This window comes from Apodemus sylvaticus, chromosome 10 (assembly GCF_947179515.1).
Source record: "Apodemus sylvaticus chromosome 10, mApoSyl1.1, whole genome shotgun sequence".
Lineage (NCBI taxonomy): Eukaryota > Metazoa > Chordata > Mammalia > Rodentia > Muridae > Apodemus > Apodemus sylvaticus.
The window spans coordinates 24,896,350-24,913,642 of NC_067481.1; the positions used below are offsets into that span (position 1 = coordinate 24,896,350).

General features: G+C 40.9%; 1 protein-coding gene across 6 annotated transcripts in view; it reads left to right on the forward strand.

Moving 5' to 3' along the window:
* Nucleotides 1-17,293, forward strand: part of Med1 (mediator complex subunit 1) — a 40,519-nt gene that overhangs the window by 14,360 nt on the left and 8,866 nt on the right. For 5 of the 6 annotated variants that reach the window (XM_052194402.1, XM_052194401.1, XM_052194397.1 and 2 more), the window contains 9 exons: nt 5,925-5,996; nt 7,397-7,471; nt 8,323-8,396; nt 8,963-9,052; nt 10,918-11,029; nt 11,744-11,868; nt 12,165-12,283; nt 14,401-14,602; nt 17,187-17,282. In XM_052194402.1, the coding sequence (XP_052050362.1) occupies nt 5,925-5,996; nt 7,397-7,471; nt 8,323-8,396; nt 8,963-9,052; nt 10,918-11,029; nt 11,744-11,868; nt 12,165-12,283; nt 14,401-14,602; nt 17,187-17,282 (965 nt within the window). The remainder of the gene's footprint in view (nt 1-5,924; nt 5,997-7,396; nt 7,472-8,322; nt 8,397-8,962; nt 9,053-10,917; nt 11,030-11,743; nt 11,869-12,164; nt 12,284-14,400; nt 14,603-17,186; nt 17,283-17,293) is intronic. The other variant, XM_052194398.1, reaches the window with a different exon arrangement.

A 17,293-nucleotide genomic window follows, 5' to 3' on the forward strand; every position in this document is an offset into this window, starting at 1 on the left:
TTGTTCATGTTAGTCACTTTATATTTTCACTCTCCTACTTCAGGCGCTAAACTCCTAACCCTCCTGAACTCTCCTGTTTCTATTTCTACAATAGATTGCTGAAATTATAAGGACTCTCCATCACACCCAGTCTTGATTGTGACAGTTTTTACCCCTATGTTCAGTTTCTCACTTTAGTATTATAGGTAGTTTTTATCTTTTTCATTCCTTTTTGAGGCAGGATACCACTGGCTGGCCTGGACTCTCTTTGTAGATCAGGTTGTCCTCAAACTCACACAGAGTCCACCTGCTTCTGCCTCTGGAATACTTTGATTAAAGGTGTGTATCAGTAGCATTGACTGCATGTGTCTAAGACAGTGTCTTAAGAGTACATGCTGGTCTCATGCTCCTTGTGGAGCTAGGATCATCTTGAACTCTTTTTTTTTTTTTTAATTTATTTATTTATTATATGTAAGTACACTGTAGCTGGTTTTAGACATCCCAGAAGGAGTCAGATCTTGTTACGGATGGTTGTGAGCCACCATGTGGTTGCTGGGATTTGAACTCAGGACCTTCGGAAGAGTAGACAGTGCTCTTAACTGCTGAGCCATCTCTCCAGCCCTGGTCTTGAACTCTTGATCTCAGGCCTCGTCTCTAAGGACTGAGGTCACAGGTGTGCACAACTTCCCAGCCTTACTGGCATTCCTTTGCCCAAGTGAAGTTACTTGATACATTTGTAGGTTATTTAACAGCATTCCTGGCCTCTTTCTTTGGACTTGCCAAAAGTATCCACTCAATTGTGATAATCAAAATTATCTGGATAAGGGCTGGAGAGATGGCTCAGTGGTTAAGAACACTGACTTCTCCTTCAGAGGTCCTGGGATTTGATTCCCTCTTCTGGTGTGCATGAAGATAGAGCGTGTATATATATATGAATTTTATATATATTATATACTTCTTTAAAAGCTGTGGTTCAATTTAAAAATATTGTATGAACGCTGGAGATGTAACTTAGTAATGGAGCATTTGCCTAGTGTGTACACATGGGGGTTCAATTTATTCCAGCATCACAAAAATCAGAACTATGCACATAGATACACAATACTATTTTTTTTCCTTTTCTTTTTTTTATTCGATATAATTTATTTACATTTCAAATGATTTCCCCTTTTCTAGCCCCCCCACTCCCCGAAAGTCCCGTAAGCCCCCTTCTCTTCCCCTGTCCTCCCACCCACCCCTTCCCCCTTCCCCGTTCTGGTTTTGCTGAATACTGTTTCACTGAGTCTTACAATACTATTTTTTTATTATACGCATATGTGTATTTATGTGTATGTACATTTGTACACATACACACCTACACACCTACACATACACATCTACCTTGTCAGATGTCTGCAGGACAAAATCACAACTAGATAAGTGCTAATAGGGCTGGGTGGTGGTAGCGCACGCCTGTAATCCCAGCACTCTGGGAGGCAGAGGCAGGCGGATTTCTGAGTTTGAGGCCAACCTGGCCTACAGAGTGAGTTCCAGGACAGCCAGGGCTATACAGAGAAACCCTGTCTCGAAAAAAAAAAAAACCAAGGGGCTGGAGAGGTGGCTCAGTGGGTAAGAGCACGACTGTTCTTCAAAAGGTAATGAGTTCAAATCCTAGCACCCACATGGTGGCTCGCAACCATCCGAAAAGAGAAAAGACATCTGATGCTTTCTTCTGGTATCTGAAGACAGTTACAGTGTACTCACATATAATAAATAAATAAATCTTTAAAAAAAAAAAAGAAAATAGAAAAACAAACAAATCCGAAAAGCCAAAAAAAAAAAAAAGTGCTAATAGGATCATCGGAATTCTTTGTTGATCAACTGTGAACAGAATGCTAGGTATGGTGGCACATGCCTTTAATCCCAGCACTCAGGAGGCAAGCAGAGCTCATGAGTCTGAAGACAGCCTGGTCTATAGGCAAGGAGTGTGAGGGCAGCCAGGGCTATACAGAGAAACCCAGCTACCCCTGTGCTGGCTTTAAAGGTGGTCCCCACCATACTTTTTCTTTTCTATTTTCTGGTACCTTAGTTCATGGGACGTTACCACCCACATCTTTTTTTAAAAAATATTATTTATTTTTAATGTGAGTACACTGTTGTTGTCTTCAGACACACCAGAAGAGGGCATCAGATCCCATTACAGATGGTTGTGAGCTACCATGTGGTTGCTGGGAATTGAACTCAGGACCCCTGGAAGAGCAGTCAGTGCTCTTAACCACTGAGCTGTCTCTCAGCTGTCTCTCCAGCCCTGACCACCCACATCTTAGAACGGATCTTGCCACTTCAGTTGATCTAATCTACCTAATCCCTTACAGATGTGCCCGGAGACTTGAGTCAGTGCTGATCCTAAATCTCATCAAATTAACAGTTAAAGATTAATCTTACCACAAAGCACTACCACTGTATTAGGAATTGTAGGAGAGCTTTGACTCCAAACCATTAATGCAACATTGTCATTTCAATTTTGAGAAAAAGTTATGTTTGTGTATTATAATCTGTGACAATAAAAGTACTAAGCTTGATGGGGGATGGTGGTGCCAGTCTGTCGCCTGTCTCAAAAAAAAAAAAATACTAAGCTTGACAACATTTTCCTGCTATTTATTTATTTATTGATTGATTGATTGTTTTTTTGAGACAGGGTTTCTCTGTGTAGCCACTGCCTGTCCTGGAACTCACTCTGAAGACCAGGCTGGCCTCAAACTCAGAAATCTGCCTGCCTCTGCCTCCCAAGTGCTGGGATCACAGGCATGCGCCACCATGCCTGGTGGATTCCCATGTTTAAACTTAAACCCAGACTTAAAATTTTTTGGTAATCTGAGGAAGCTCATTTTGTTTTGAATATTGAACATAAGGGGCTATCTTAAAAAGATTTTTCACTTTGAGGAAGTAGGTTTTATATTCAGGCTTTTTGTTAGCAGTTTATTGTATTTATAGCCAAATATACTAAATTTCAACCTTTAAAATGTTTGGATTTTTGGCTTATTTGTTTTATATTATATATGTGACTATTTTACCTGCATGTGGACAATTGTGAGCTACCTTGTGTGTACTGGGAATTAATTTGGGTTCCCTATAAGAACAGCAGTGTTTTGAACTACTGAATCAAGTCTGTAACCATAGTTTAAAAACTGTTATACAGCCAGGCCCTGGCACCATTTGCCTCAGCACTGGGGAAGCATCGGCAGGCGGATCTCTTCGTCTGAGGCCAGTCTGGTGGGCAGCCAGGACTACAGAGAAACCCTGTCTTGAAAAACCAAAACCAAACCAAACCCCAAAAAGAGATGTAATACAGTCAAATATATTGGTATGCATTCATCTATAATTATTCCAGTATCCCAGAGTAGGGGAATTGTTGCAAGTTTGAGTTTTGGGCTCTATATGAGGCTAGCCTGACCTACATCACTCTACCCTATCTAAACAAACAGTGGGGCTAGAGAGATGGCTCAGTAGTTAAGAGCACTGGCTACTCTTTCAGATGACCCACATTCAGTTCCCACAACTGTTTATTACTCCAGTTCCAGAGGATCTGACACCCTTACACATACATAGATACATACATAACATACAACCAAAAACATCAGTGCACATAAAGTAAAAATGAGTGAGTCAATGAATTAATGGATAAATAAATAAATGGTTATAATGTAAAATAAACAACGTAACTATTGCATTGAAACTCACCAGATGTGTAATCAGAATCTTCTAGATTGAATGAATATTTCTGGCTTTTACTTGGAGTAGATTATGTTAATTTAGGAATCTGTGATATTATAAAATTAATTTGTAAACCTGTTTGATGGGAGGTGATTTATAATGGAACGTTATCTTGATTTCTTTTCTTTCTTTCTTTTTTTTTCTTTTTTGGTTTTTCAACACAGGGTTTCTCTGTATAGTCCTAGCTGTCCTGGAACACTGTAGACCAGACTGGCCTCGAACTCAGAAATCCTCCTGCCTCCGAGTGCCGGGATTAAAGGTGTGTGCCACCACTGCCAGTTGAACTTTTAAAAAAAAAAGATTTGTTTTATTTATATGAGTACAATGTAGCTGTCTTCAGACACACCAGAAGAGGGCGTCAGATCCCATTACAGATGGTTGTGAGCCACCATGTGGTTGCTGGGAATTGCACCTAGGACCTCTGGAAGAGCAGTCAGTGCTCCTTACCACTGAGCCATCTCTCCTGCCCAATGAAACTTATATTTCCCTCATGTTTTTAGTCTCTTAGTCTGCATGGTGATAGTGTGTTATTGAATATATCTTTTTACTGCCACTGTGTTGTTCTGTTTAAATGCTTTCATCATGGAGAATAAACTGTTTAACCTGGTTGTATCTAATTTGTTTTAGGGCCATTTTGTTTTGTTTTGTTTTGTTTTGTTCTTTTGGATTTTTTTTTTTCCAAGACAGGGTTTCTCTGTGTAGCCCTGGCTGTCCTGGAGCTCACTTTGTAGACCAGGCTGGCCTCTGCCTCCGCCTGCCTCTGTCTCCCAGAGTGCTGGGATTACAGGCGTGCGCCACCACCCCATTTTTCTTTAAGATTAAAAACAGTGGGGGTGGGGGCCAACGTGTGTGTGTGTGTGTGTGTGTGTGAGAGAGAGAGAGAGAGAGAGAGAGAGAGAGAGGAGAGAGGAGAGAGAGATATGCTTTTAGTCAAAGCATTTGGGAGGTAGCAGCAGGTGGAACCCTAGTCTACAGAGTCATTTCTTTTTTTTGTTTTTTTGGTTTTTGGATTTTTTTTTTTTTTTTTGAGACAGGGTTTCTCTGGGTAGCCCTGGCTGTCCTGGAACTCACTCTGTAGACCAGGCTGGCCTTGAACTCAGAAATCCGCCTGCCTCTGCCTCCCAGAGTGCTGGGATTACAGGCCTGCGCCACCACCACCAGGCATACAGAGTGATTTCTAGGATAGCCAGGGTTATACAGAGAAACACTGTCTCAAGAAACAAAGCAAACAAAAACAGATTGAAAGGCAGAGTTGTTGGACTGTGATAACATCTTTTTTTCCCTTCTATTTCTTACCATGTATTGAATTCTTAGTTCTAAGCAACAAAAGCTCGTTTGAAGCAAAATTTAAGCCTGAATATTGGGATTAAAAAACCCAGACATCACACTAATACATTCTTTATTTGGCCGGGCATTGGTGGCGCACGTCTGTAATCCCAGCACTCTGGGAGGCAGAGGCAGGCGGATTTCTGAGTTCAAGGCCAGCCTGGTCTACAGAGTGAGCTCCAGGACAGCCAGGGCTATACAGAGAAACCCTGTCTCGAAAAAACCAAATCCAAAAAACCAAAAATTCTTTGTTGTAGTTGGGCACAGGGGTATGCTGTAGTATGTGAGTAGTTCCTAGAATAACCTCTATCTTGTCTTGAGTGGTAGGTTGCACGTGACTGTGGACTGTTTCCCAGTTCATCAGCACATTTTCAACCAAACGTGTAGTGTGCACCCAGTCTTAGTCACATGTTAAAATGCGGGGAAGGTAAAGTTACTGGGTCCTTTGACTTCATATGTGTGTTCTAGGGGTTGGACCATGGTTCACCATGGAACTTTAGACTCTAATAGACGACTAGGAAAGGGCTCTACAGTTATACCATTAGGTATAGCTGTTTTTCTTTGTTCTTTTCCCTCAGAATCTCCTGTTTCTTTGGTTTTGAAATTAAGTCTTTCTCTGTAACTCAGATTGGTTTTGAACTCACACTGTGCTAAGAAGCTAGGTTCTCCGGTGCAGTGGCCAGCTTGGAACTGTGGATCTGTCTGCAGCCCAGCTTAGTTTCTGTCTTTCCAGATTAACTATAAGACTCATGTGGATAATGATGTGAGCAGATTATTAAGATGAGTTTGGGTAGCCATGGTTTTTGTAGAATAAAGTAATAATTTCTTATGTTTTCTCTTTCTCCACCTTTCTGAATTCCCCATAGGGAAAAGAATTTTGACGAATTTTCTAAGCATCTTAAGGGCCTTGTTAATCTGTATAACCTTCCAGGAGACAAGTAAGTCATTTCATTTATTCATCTCTGCTTTCCATTTTGGGAAATGAGTATGGGTCTAAGCGTCAGTTTGGGTTCCACGTTTCTATGCCTTTCTGGTATGTGTGTGTGTTTGTTCCGAGCTCCTGTTCATGCTATAATCTATACTTCAGCTTATGGCTTTTTAAGTGTTTTTTTAAATTTTTAGATTTTTATTTGATGTATGTGCATTTTTTTTACTGGTTTGGGGTTTTTTGTTTTAGTTCTTTATTTATTGGCTTGTTTTCTGGTGGGGTTGTTTGTTTGTTTTAACTACATATGTGTCTGTTTATCAGATCTGTATCTGAGGAGGTCAGAATAGACCAGATCTCTTAGAACTGGAGCTACTGTGGGGGGCTGGGAATTGAACCTGTGTCCTCTGGGAGAGCAGTCGTATTTTTAAACCACTAAGTCATCTCTCTAGTCTTTAAAGTATTTTATTTTTTAAGCCAGGCGTGTTGGCTGCTCATGCCTTTAATCCCAGGATTTGGGAGGCAGAGGCAGGTGGATTTCTGAGTTAGAAGCCAGCCCAGACTACTGAGGGAGTTCCAGGACAGCTGTGGCTACACAGAGAAACCCTGTTTCGAACTACCCCCTCCAAAAAAAAAAAGTATTTTATTTTTAACTTTTTTCTATCTCTTAAGGTTTTTATCTGAAAATGGACATGTCTACTTTTAATGACTTAAAACTTGAGAAGATAGAATACAATTGTTGAAATATCTTCAGTGTGTTGATTTCACGGTATAGACCTAGGTGGGATGCGACTAAACTGCTTGACTCTTTTGAAGGGAAATAAACATAAACTCTGGTAGTTTCAATTTTTCTTTTTTTAAAGTATAGTAACCCAGGCTTGACCTCAACATGTAGTTGAGTGTGGCCCAGGCCTTTACATTCCTTCTTTATCCCATTTGCTGAGATTACCCCATGTGATGCAATATCCAGCTGTGATAGTTTGTACTAATTTATTTATTTCACTTTTTATAATGAGGTTTCATTGTGTAACCTTAGCTGTCCTGGTACACTACCTAGACAAGCCTAGCTCAAACTGTATCCCTCTGCCTCCTGAGTGCCAGGATCAAAGTTGTATAAATCACACCTCACTTTGTGCTTGCCTTTTTAAAAAGAGTTTAAACAGTTTAAACTAAGTCAGTATTTGGTGCTAAGTCAGTATTTTTTGGTTTTCTTGTTATTGCTGTTTTGAGACAGGGCTTCACAGAGTAACCTTGACTGGACTAGAATTACTTTGTAGCCTAGGCTAGCCCAACCTCAGAGAGATGCACTTGCATCAGCTTCACACTACTGGGATTAAAGGTGTGTGCCACCAAACCTGGCCTAACAGAGTCTATGTGCTTCCTCAACTCTGTTTCTTCTCATCTACTCTCTAGCAAACTGAAGACTAAAATGTATCTGGCTCTCCAGTCCTTAGAACAGGACCTTTCTAAAATGGCTATTATGTACTGGTAAGACTGGCTGATGAGACTATTCTATCACTCTCTTAGTTTCTCCTTCAGGGGGGTTGTAATGTCTTAATTTTTACACTTACAGATGTACTACAGTATGTGTGATTATATATCTTTGTATATAACTGCATAGCATATGTCTGCATTATACCTGTTTTATACACACTTATTTGCTGTTGCTTCAAATGAGTAGTACATTCTATTTTCTTTTTTTTTTTAATGTTATTTTTTTTAAAGATTTATTTATGTTATGCATATGAGTACGCCACCATTGCCCTCTTCACGAGAGTGGAGGACACCAGATCCCATTACAGATGGTTGTGAGCCCCCATGTGGTTGCTGGGAATTGAACTCAGGACCTCTGGAAGAACAGTAGGTGCCCTTAACTGCTGAGCCATCTCTCCAGCCCTACATTCTATTTTCTGAGTATAAGAACTCAGAAACTCACTGGTAATGGAGATAGTTCAGTTATTGTTGAGTTCCTGGTTGTTATTCTATAGTCTGTACCTGAAATATTCTCAAAGTTGAATTTATTTAGTAATTTGAGATTGAGTGTCTCTAGGACACCCAGCCCGGCTGACATTTGAGATGTAGCAGTGTCAACCCTTCCAGTTTAGAATTATGGGACTGTACATACTTGGCTTAGTTGCACTTCTTACTATATTATATCCTGATGCTTACAGGAAAATAGCCCTGTCTGTTGAAGGGGAAGGGTCATCTTATATGTGCAATTACAAGTCAGATCGCTTTGATAGTATTATGAAGCTTTTATGAACTTAGCTCGGTATCAGACTGTTGACTGAAACTGTCAGTTGCTAAATTCACTCACACATAGATCATTTGTCTTGTAGGAAGGCAACTAATGCTGCTCCCTTGGATAAGATTCTTCATGGAAGTGTTGGCTATCTCACTCCGCGGAGTGGGGGTACGTTGTCTCTCTTGATTTTTTTTTTTTAAATATATGGATTTAGTTTAAGGGCCACTGTTTTATTTAACATGTGAGTGCTGTGCTTATGTGTGTGGAGGCCTCGAGGCTAGGCTTCTCTGGGATCGTGGACCGAGGCTGGCAGCCAGTCAGCACCCGCTAGTCATCCTCCTGTCCCACCCGGGTAGGTTGCCATGCCTACCTGCTTGTGCTTTCTCAGCAGCACTCTCCCCAGGGAGCCGTCTCTCCAGTACCCTCCTCTCCTGGTTGCTCTCCCCAGAGCCCTGTGACCAGATGTCATTGCTGGACCACTCTTTTTTAAGATTTACTTTTTTACTTTTATGTACATGAGTGCACTGTTGTTGTCTTCAGACACCAGAAGAGGGTGTCAGATCTCATTACAGATGGTCGTGAGTCACCATGGGGTCGCTGAGATTTGATCTCAGGACCTTCAGAAGAACAGTCAGTGCTCTTCACCTCTCAACCATCTTTCCAGCCCCGTGAATGCTGTTTTAAAGTGTATAATTTATTAATAAAGATGCCTTAATAACTTTCATTTATGATAGGTCACTTAATGAATATGAAATACTATGCCTCTCCGTCTGACTTGCTGGATGATAAGACTGCCTCTCCTATCATTTTGCATGAAAAGAATGGTAAGCGTGTGTTGTTTCATGTAGCTTGAGACAGATGTCTTTCTGTAACCTAGGCTGTCCTGGAACTCACTGTGTAACACAGGGTAGCTGTCATACATATGACGTATGATCATATCACTTCAGCCTTCCAAGGACTGAGACTGTAGCTACGAGCTACCATTCCTAGCTGGAGATGGCTTTGTGAGACAGGATGGCCTCCCCTCCCAGGGGCTGGAGTCACAGCATGTACCACTATGCTCTCCTTCCTCCGATGTTTTAGAAATATTGGCAAAATTGAAATGCCCAGCATCTCCTGCTAATATTCATATAATGTAGTATTTCTTAATTTGCTATCTTTATGTATATACTAGATATAATACAAACATGTCATATATACATACCCATATATAACTTATATATGTACTTAAGCACCCAAGCCTATATATACTAGTAGCTTAGTAAGTAAATGATTCAGTGATGAAATGTAGATTACCGACAGTAGCCAGCTTTCCTTACTACTTTAAAAGGGACAAAGGCTGGGTTTGGTGGGACATTCCAGAATGCCAGCACTGAGAATGGGTATACAGGAAAACCCTGACTTAGCTACATGGTGACATTTTTTCAGGGATCAAATAAATAAATGGACAAATAAGAATAAATAGCTATGACTTAACTGCAGCAATGAATGATACTTGGTATTTTAACTTTTTGCTTTTGGTATTTTGAGACAGGAATGTCATGTGGCCAACAGCTGGGGGTGGGGTGGGGAGGCAGAGTCAACTGGCCTCAGGCTTGTTATGTAACTGAGGATGAACTTGGAACTTCAGTTCCTCTTGGTTCCTGGGTATACCCTCCACAGCTGCTTGTGTTTGGACTAATCCGGCAAAAGAACAGAAGAACTCGCCCAGTACTTTATTTGACCTCAGTAGAGCTTCTGTCATTGTCCTGAAACGGTAAAGCTCATTAAAGACACGGCGAGGTTGTGAGTGCAGGTAAATATCGATAGTGAGCTGTGTAATCATCAGCAGAGAGAAATCCTGATGCTGTGGGAAGGTAGCTTGTAGCTTCCCCCACCCGCGTTCCCCCACTTGGGGCCGGAATTGATGCAGAGACCAGGGAGGAGTGTTTGCTGGCTCGCTGTTTCTGGCTTGCTCAGCCTGTTTTCTTTTTCTCTTTATTTCGCCTGCATGTGTGACTGACCCAGAGGTGGAGTTGCAGACAACTGTGATCTGCCATGTGGGTGCTGGGAATTGAACCCAAGACCTCTGGAAGAGTAACCAGTGGTCTTAACCACTGAGCCATCTCTCCAACCCAGGCCTGTAACATGTATGTTTTTTGTTGGATTAGAGTATGTAGATTCATTGTGACTGATAATAGGGGTTTCTTCTACGTGTTATTGGTTGTTGTTTTAGTTCTTTTTTTTTTTAAGGTTTGTTTTTATTTATTATATCTAAGTACATTGTAGCTGTCTTCAGACACCACAGAAGAGGGCGTCAGATCTCATTACGGATGGTTGTGAGTCACCATGTGGTTGCTGGGATTTGAATTCAGGACCTTCAGAAGAGCAGTCAGTGCTCTTACCTGCTGAGCCATCTCTCCAGCCCCGTTTTGGTTCTTTTGAAAGATAATGACTTTCTCCTCAGGCTGGCCTCAGACTTACTTACATGTAGCCTGTCTTTTTTTTTTTTTTTTTTTTTCTTGTGCTTTGTTCTGTTTTTGAACCTGGGTTTAGCCTTGTAGCACAGGCAGGCCTCTAACTCAGATCCATTTCCTTTCTCATTCTGCAGTGCACTGGGCTCGCACACAAGGCCATTTCCATCTTTTTAGTGCTGAGACCCTTGTCCTAGTTATGTGGTAGAAAATCTTTTTTCTTTTTCTGTTGCCAGTTCCTCGGTCTTTGGGAATGAATGCCTCAGTGACGATTGAAGGAACCTCTGCTATGTACAAACTCCCAATCGCCCCATTAGTTATGGGGTCACACCCAGCTGACAACAAATGGTAAGATAAAAAGAGTTTGTGACATCTATTTTGTCAGCTCCGAGCCCACTGTGAGCTGTATTTTATTTGCTTTTGTCTTCCTGGGACGTTTACAAGTCGCTCTTGGCTTCCATGTGTGCACTTCACGCCTGTCCTTTACTGGAATGTTTCTCCCTGAGACCTCCTCAGAAGACATACACTGTCATACATTTGTGTTTAATGAATTTTGTTGTCTTAATCTGTGTATGTTTGTTTTGCATGCATGTGGGTCTTTGCACCATCTTTGTACCTGGTGCCCTCGGATGCTAGAAGAGGCCCTCAGATGCCCTGGGACTGCAGTTACAGATGCTATAAACTGCCATGTGGGTGCTGGGAACTGAATACAAGTTGTTTAGAATACCATATAGCATCATTAACCAAGCTATGCCCATATTCTCGTAGACCATATTATTTGCTCTGAATAAGTTAGTTGGAGTTTTGTATTGGCTTTTGAACCCAGGGCTACAAATAAGAAGCAGATACCCTCACACTGTGCTAACCCTGAGTCCCATTAGACGTATTTTTTTTAAATACTTCAGAATTAATAAGGTAATATATTTTGAAATTGTGGCAAGTATAGTAGGAAAGTAAGCTTTTGATGGACTTTGTGGGTCTATGTAATATATGCATGCCTAAGAAAAAGTATTCATAGTTTTCAAAATAAAAAATTTCCCCTCTTCTTTTTTTTTTTTGAAGGACCCCTTCTTTCTCTGCAGTCACTAGTGCCAACAGTGTTGATCTTCCTGCCTGTTTCTTCTTGAAATTTCCCCAGCCAATCCCAGTATCTAAAGCATTTGTTCAGAAACTGCAAAATTGCACAGGTAAGCTCTGTTTTTAAAAATGTTTGCCAGTCTGTGATTAAGGTAGGTTTTACCCATTGAGGTAAAACTTGTTAAAATGAGAATGGAAAACTTCAGATTATCCTAACAATGTACAGTCCTTAGGCTTCAAAGAAGTACTGCTGAGGACAGATGCTAGGAAAGCACTAATAGTTGGTACTAGTGCTCTGTAAGAACTTTCCGGTATGTGGGGGAACGCATAGGAAGAACAGGAGAGCAGTGGAGCTCTCCCAGTTTCATCTTAATGTGAGCTTTACGAACAGTCCTTGTATTTTCAGGAATCCCGCTGTTTGAGACTCCACCCACTTACCTGCCCCTCTATGAACTCATCACTCAGTTTGAGCTGTCAAAGGATCCAGACCCTTTACCTTTGAATCACAACATGCGATTTTATGCTGTAAGTAGACCCTGTGGATTTGCAACAATGTTGGTTCTTTATAGCATTAGTGAGATATGCTAGCTTTCTTTTAGATTGCTAAATCATCCTCAATTGGGCAAAAAAAGCCAACATAACCATACTAAAATAATAGAGAATCAGCTTTTGAGTTGAACAACCATGTTCATTTCTGTATATATCTATTTATTTAATTTAGTGCATCAGTGTTTTGCCTATATTTAAGTATATGCATAACCTGCTTGCCTGGTGCCAAAGAAATAAGATCACCTGAACTGGAGTTATGACATCTGTGAGCCATGTGGGTTCTGGGAACTGAACCTAGGCCCTCTGGGAGAGCAGCAAGTGACTGTTCACCAAGGAGCATTCTTTCTTGTCCTTTTCCTTCTTCTTTCTAGACAGGGTCTCATGTAACCCAGGCTGGCATTGAACTTAGCACAGGGTGATCTTAAACCAGTCCTCTAGATTGCTGTGACTATAGCCATGCTGGGAGCATCTACAGAGAATGCCAGGACTGCTGGAACGTGGCATTTGTTTTGAGACAGGGTTTCTCTGTGTACCCCTGGTTGTCCTAGAGCTCACTTTGTAGACCAGACTGGCCTCAAACTCAGAAATGCACCTGCCTCTGCCTCCCAAAAATTTTAATTTATTTATGTATTTGTTTGTTTACTTTTTTTTTTTTTTTTTGGATTTGGTTTTTTTTCCGAGACAAGGTTTCTCTGTAGCCTTGGCTGTCCTGGAACTCACTCTGTAGACCAGGCTGGCCTTGAAGTCAGAAATCCGCCTACCTTGGGGCTGGAGAGATGGCTCAGTGGTTAAGAGCACTGACTACTCTTCTGAAGGTCCTGAGTTCAATCCCAGCAACCACATGGTGGCTCACAACCATCCATAACAAGATCTGATGTCCTCTTCTGGAGTGTCTGAAGACAGCTACAGTGTACTTACATATAATAAATAAATAAACAAATCTTTAAAAAAGAAAAAAGAAAAAAAAGAAATCCGCCTGCCTCTGCTTCCCAGAATGCTGGGATTACAGGCGTGCGCCAACACTCTCGACATTTTTTGGTTTCTCGAGACAGGGTTTCTCTGTGTAGCCTTGGCTGTCCTGGAACTCACTCTGTAGATCAGGCTGGCGTCGAACTCAGAAATCCGCCTGCCTCTGCCTTCCAAATGCTGGGATTAAAGGCAGGCACCATCATCGCCAGGCAAGAATTGGAAATCTTCTAATGCTATCTTGAACTCTTAGAAGGTTGAAAGTTACTAAGAATTGTTGAGTTTTGTTTTTGAGGGCATGGTGGCACAACTTTATTCCAGTGAGACCCCATCTTAAAAGGGGACAAATGTTTCCTTTTTTGGGGGGGTTTTTTGTTGTTGTTGTTGTTGTTGTTGTTTTCTGGCCAAATGTTTCCTTTTTTATTTAAAATGTTTCCTTTTAAATTTACTATTTTTATGTCTGTAAGTGTTTTTCCTGCATGTATGTAAGTGTACTGCATTCTTGCGCACATGAAGGCCAGAAGAGAGTGTTAGACTCCTGGAGTTGGAGTTACAGACTGTTTGAACTGCCACATGGGTGGGTGGGTGTTGGGAACCAGATCTAAGTTGTCTGAGAGCTGCACAAGCTCTTAACTGCTGAGCCATCTCAGCAGCCGTCTCCCATTAGTGCTAGAATGAGGGAGGCCTTTTAAATACATCTGGAGAGCCAATGCTGGCAACGTATAAATTATGAAAGGCCCCAGAACTCATCTGGACGTGAAGTTCATGTGCATGCTTAGTTTATACAACTTCAAAGTTCTCTAGTTGCAGCTACAGTGTAATTATATAGAATGTTTTATTTAAGATACAGCTTTGTAATTCTTTAGAAACTGCTAGTGTAAATTTCTAAGTTGGTTTTTGCTTTAGCTAAGTTAGGAATCCACCTCAATAGTATATTCATAAACAGGTATCTTTTAGCTAAAGAATAACTAGTTGGCATTCCTAACATCAGTTGAAAGAGGTCCATACAGATACATGAAGTTTACCACTTCCTATACTTTGGTATTCCTCCTGCACCTCCAGGATAGTTTGTGATTTGGTACACTGGTAAGTAAATACCACTCACTTGCATTCCTCTTTTTGCCTAGGCTCTTCCAGGTCAGCAGCACTGCTATTTTCTCAATAAAGATGCTCCTCTTCCTGATGGTCAAAGCCTGCAGGGAACACTGGTCAGCAAAATCACCTTCCAGCACCCTGGTCGAGTTCCTCTTATCTTGAATATGATCAGACACCAAGTGGCCTATAACACCCTAATTGGAAGCTGTGTCAAAAGAACTATTTTAAAAGAAGGTACTCTCTTTCCTTTTGATAAACTACTGGACAATCGATGTTGCCTTCTCCAATGGCTATTGAATTTGGTAGTTCACTGAAATACCCATATAGATTTAAAGACTACAGGCGTTTGATTCCACACCCAGGTCAAAACAATTATAATGTCATTGTAAACAAAACAACCACAATCAGGAATTTAGTTTAGTCACCGCAAATTATTTTGATGGAACTAATTTGTTACAATTGGCATTTATAGTAAAAATCATTGTCACTGGTGTATGTGTGTGCCTGTGTGTATATGTCTAAAGCAGTTCTCTGGATGTACATTCTGTTTCTTGTTGCTTGAAACTTTAGCTGATGTCTGTCTGTCTGTCTGTGATACTTAACAATTTTTATTGATTTGTTTTTATTCTTGAGATGGGCTCACTATAAGACAGGCTAGCCTTGAATTCATTGCTTCACAAGCTAGTCTTGAAATTGAGGTGATCCTCCTGCTTCAGCCTCTCATCGGTTAACATTAAGGTCTACACTACCTTGCCTGTTCACTTCTTCTAAATAGTGTCATAACTAGGCAGTGTGTCATAACTAGGCAGTGTGTCATAACTAGGCAGTGTCTTTACTTTTCTATCTTAATGCACTGAGATAGATGTCTAAATACTACAGTTTAGGTTGTTATCAGTGATAGATTTAGTCCTTGAAATACCATCCCTCGCCACCCCATTCTTTATAGAATTTGGTCATATACCTAACATCTATGACCCTTTCTTTTTCTGTCTGGATTCTAAAACGATGCTTTTTTAAAGACAGTTGGCTATTTGAAGCTTTGATGCAAATTTTGGCTACTCACGTTGATCAGTTAGTTTTTTTCCTTAGTCATATAGCATTCTAGTAATTGTTATTTAGTGTTAAATATCTTTTTGTTTTGTTTTGGGTTTTTTTGGTTTGTCTTTTTCCAGACAGGGTTTCTCTGTATAGCCCTGGCTATCCTGGAACTCACTCTGTAGACCAGGCTGGCCTCGAACTCAGAAATCCGCCTGCCTCTGTCTCCCTGAGTGCTGGAATTACAGGCGTGCACCACCACTGCCAGGCTAGTGTTAGATATCAGCAGAAGTTTCAGGCAACAAGAAACAGAGAATGTAAATCCACAGAACTGCTTTAGAAATGTTATTCTGAGATAGGCACTCAGATGCCCCTAGACAAGCTTCATCTGAGTATTCAGGCGAAGCTGCTCTTGAACTCTTCATCCTCGGTGCTGGAGAGATGGCTCAGTGGGTAAGAGCTCTGACTGCTCTTCTAGAGGTCCTGAGTTCAATTCCCAGCAACCACATGGTGGCTCACAACCATCTGTAATGGGATCTGATGTGGCTGTACTCATATACATAAAATAAATATTTTAAACATTTTAAAAATGAAAATTAGAAGGAAAAAATCTTTCCGTGGGTGGTATATGCCTGGGCATTTGCGCCTGTGCCGCTAGTATGTTTGGTAGATTGCCAAATGAATTTAAAAAAAAAAAAGAAGAAGAAGAACCAGATTACCTGGTGTGGAATCTGGTGTGGTCGTGAATGCCTTTAATCCCAGTATTTTGGAGGCAGAGGTAGGTAGAACTCTGAGCTACATAGAAAGACACTTTCTGAAAATAAACAATCAGGCTAAAGTTGTAGCATGTAAGTATAGTTTTTTCCTAACACTGGAGAGGCCATGGCTTCAGTTGTCAGCCCTGCAAAAAACAAAGCAAAGCAAGTCTAAAATAACATCCAAAATGAATCTATAATGAGTCTGTGTTGTATATATGTATGTATATGTATCTTGTCTCAGTGTATGTTTGCCTTTTGTTTGTTTGTTTGTGACATGGTCTTACTGTGTATTCCTGATTGAGCAGAACTTGCTATGTAGACTAGGCTGGCCTGAAGATCCCAGTGTTTGGTGGAAGAGGCAGGTGGAGCTCTTGATTCTGAGTCCAGCCTGGCCTACAGAGTGATTTCCAGGACAGTCAGGGCTACATGGAAAAACCTCACCTAGAAAAACTAACAAAGAAGAAAGTAGGTTTTACTCAGGCTAATGTTGTGCCTTACTGAATCCCAGCACTAAGAGGCAGAGGCAGGTAGCTCTAGATGGACATAGTGAGTGGGGGGTCAGCCCAGGGCTGCATGGGAAACCTGTCTCAGAAACCAACCAAACCAGCCTAACAGGGAGTTTAAGGTAATAGTACTGAGTGGCTGCTTATCAAATGGAATGAAAACACTGAGAGCTGGGCATGGTCGTGGATACCTGGAATCTCAGTATTAGAGAAGCTAAGACAAGAGTGTGGGTTCAAGGGTAGCCTGCTACACAGCAAGACTATGCTATCAGTTACAAAATGAAACAAAATTCTTGGCCATTTTTGCTTTCAGAATTTACTCTCAGTGTAGAATGTTTACTAACTTTGTTTTTAAGTTTTTTTATGTTTTAATTATTTTATATATATGAATGTTTAACCTGTATGTATGTGTACCTTGTGTGTGCCTGGAGATCAACTGGCTTTGTCACTATCTATATAAAGACAATTATTTGTTTGTTTAATGTCTTAAATATGGTTATGATCTTTTCCCCTGTTCTTTAGATTCTCCTGGGCTGCTCCAGTTTGAAGTGTGTCCTCTCTCCGAATCGCGATTCAGTGTATCTTTTCAGCACCCTGTGAATGACTCCCTTGTGTGTGGTGAGTTGTGT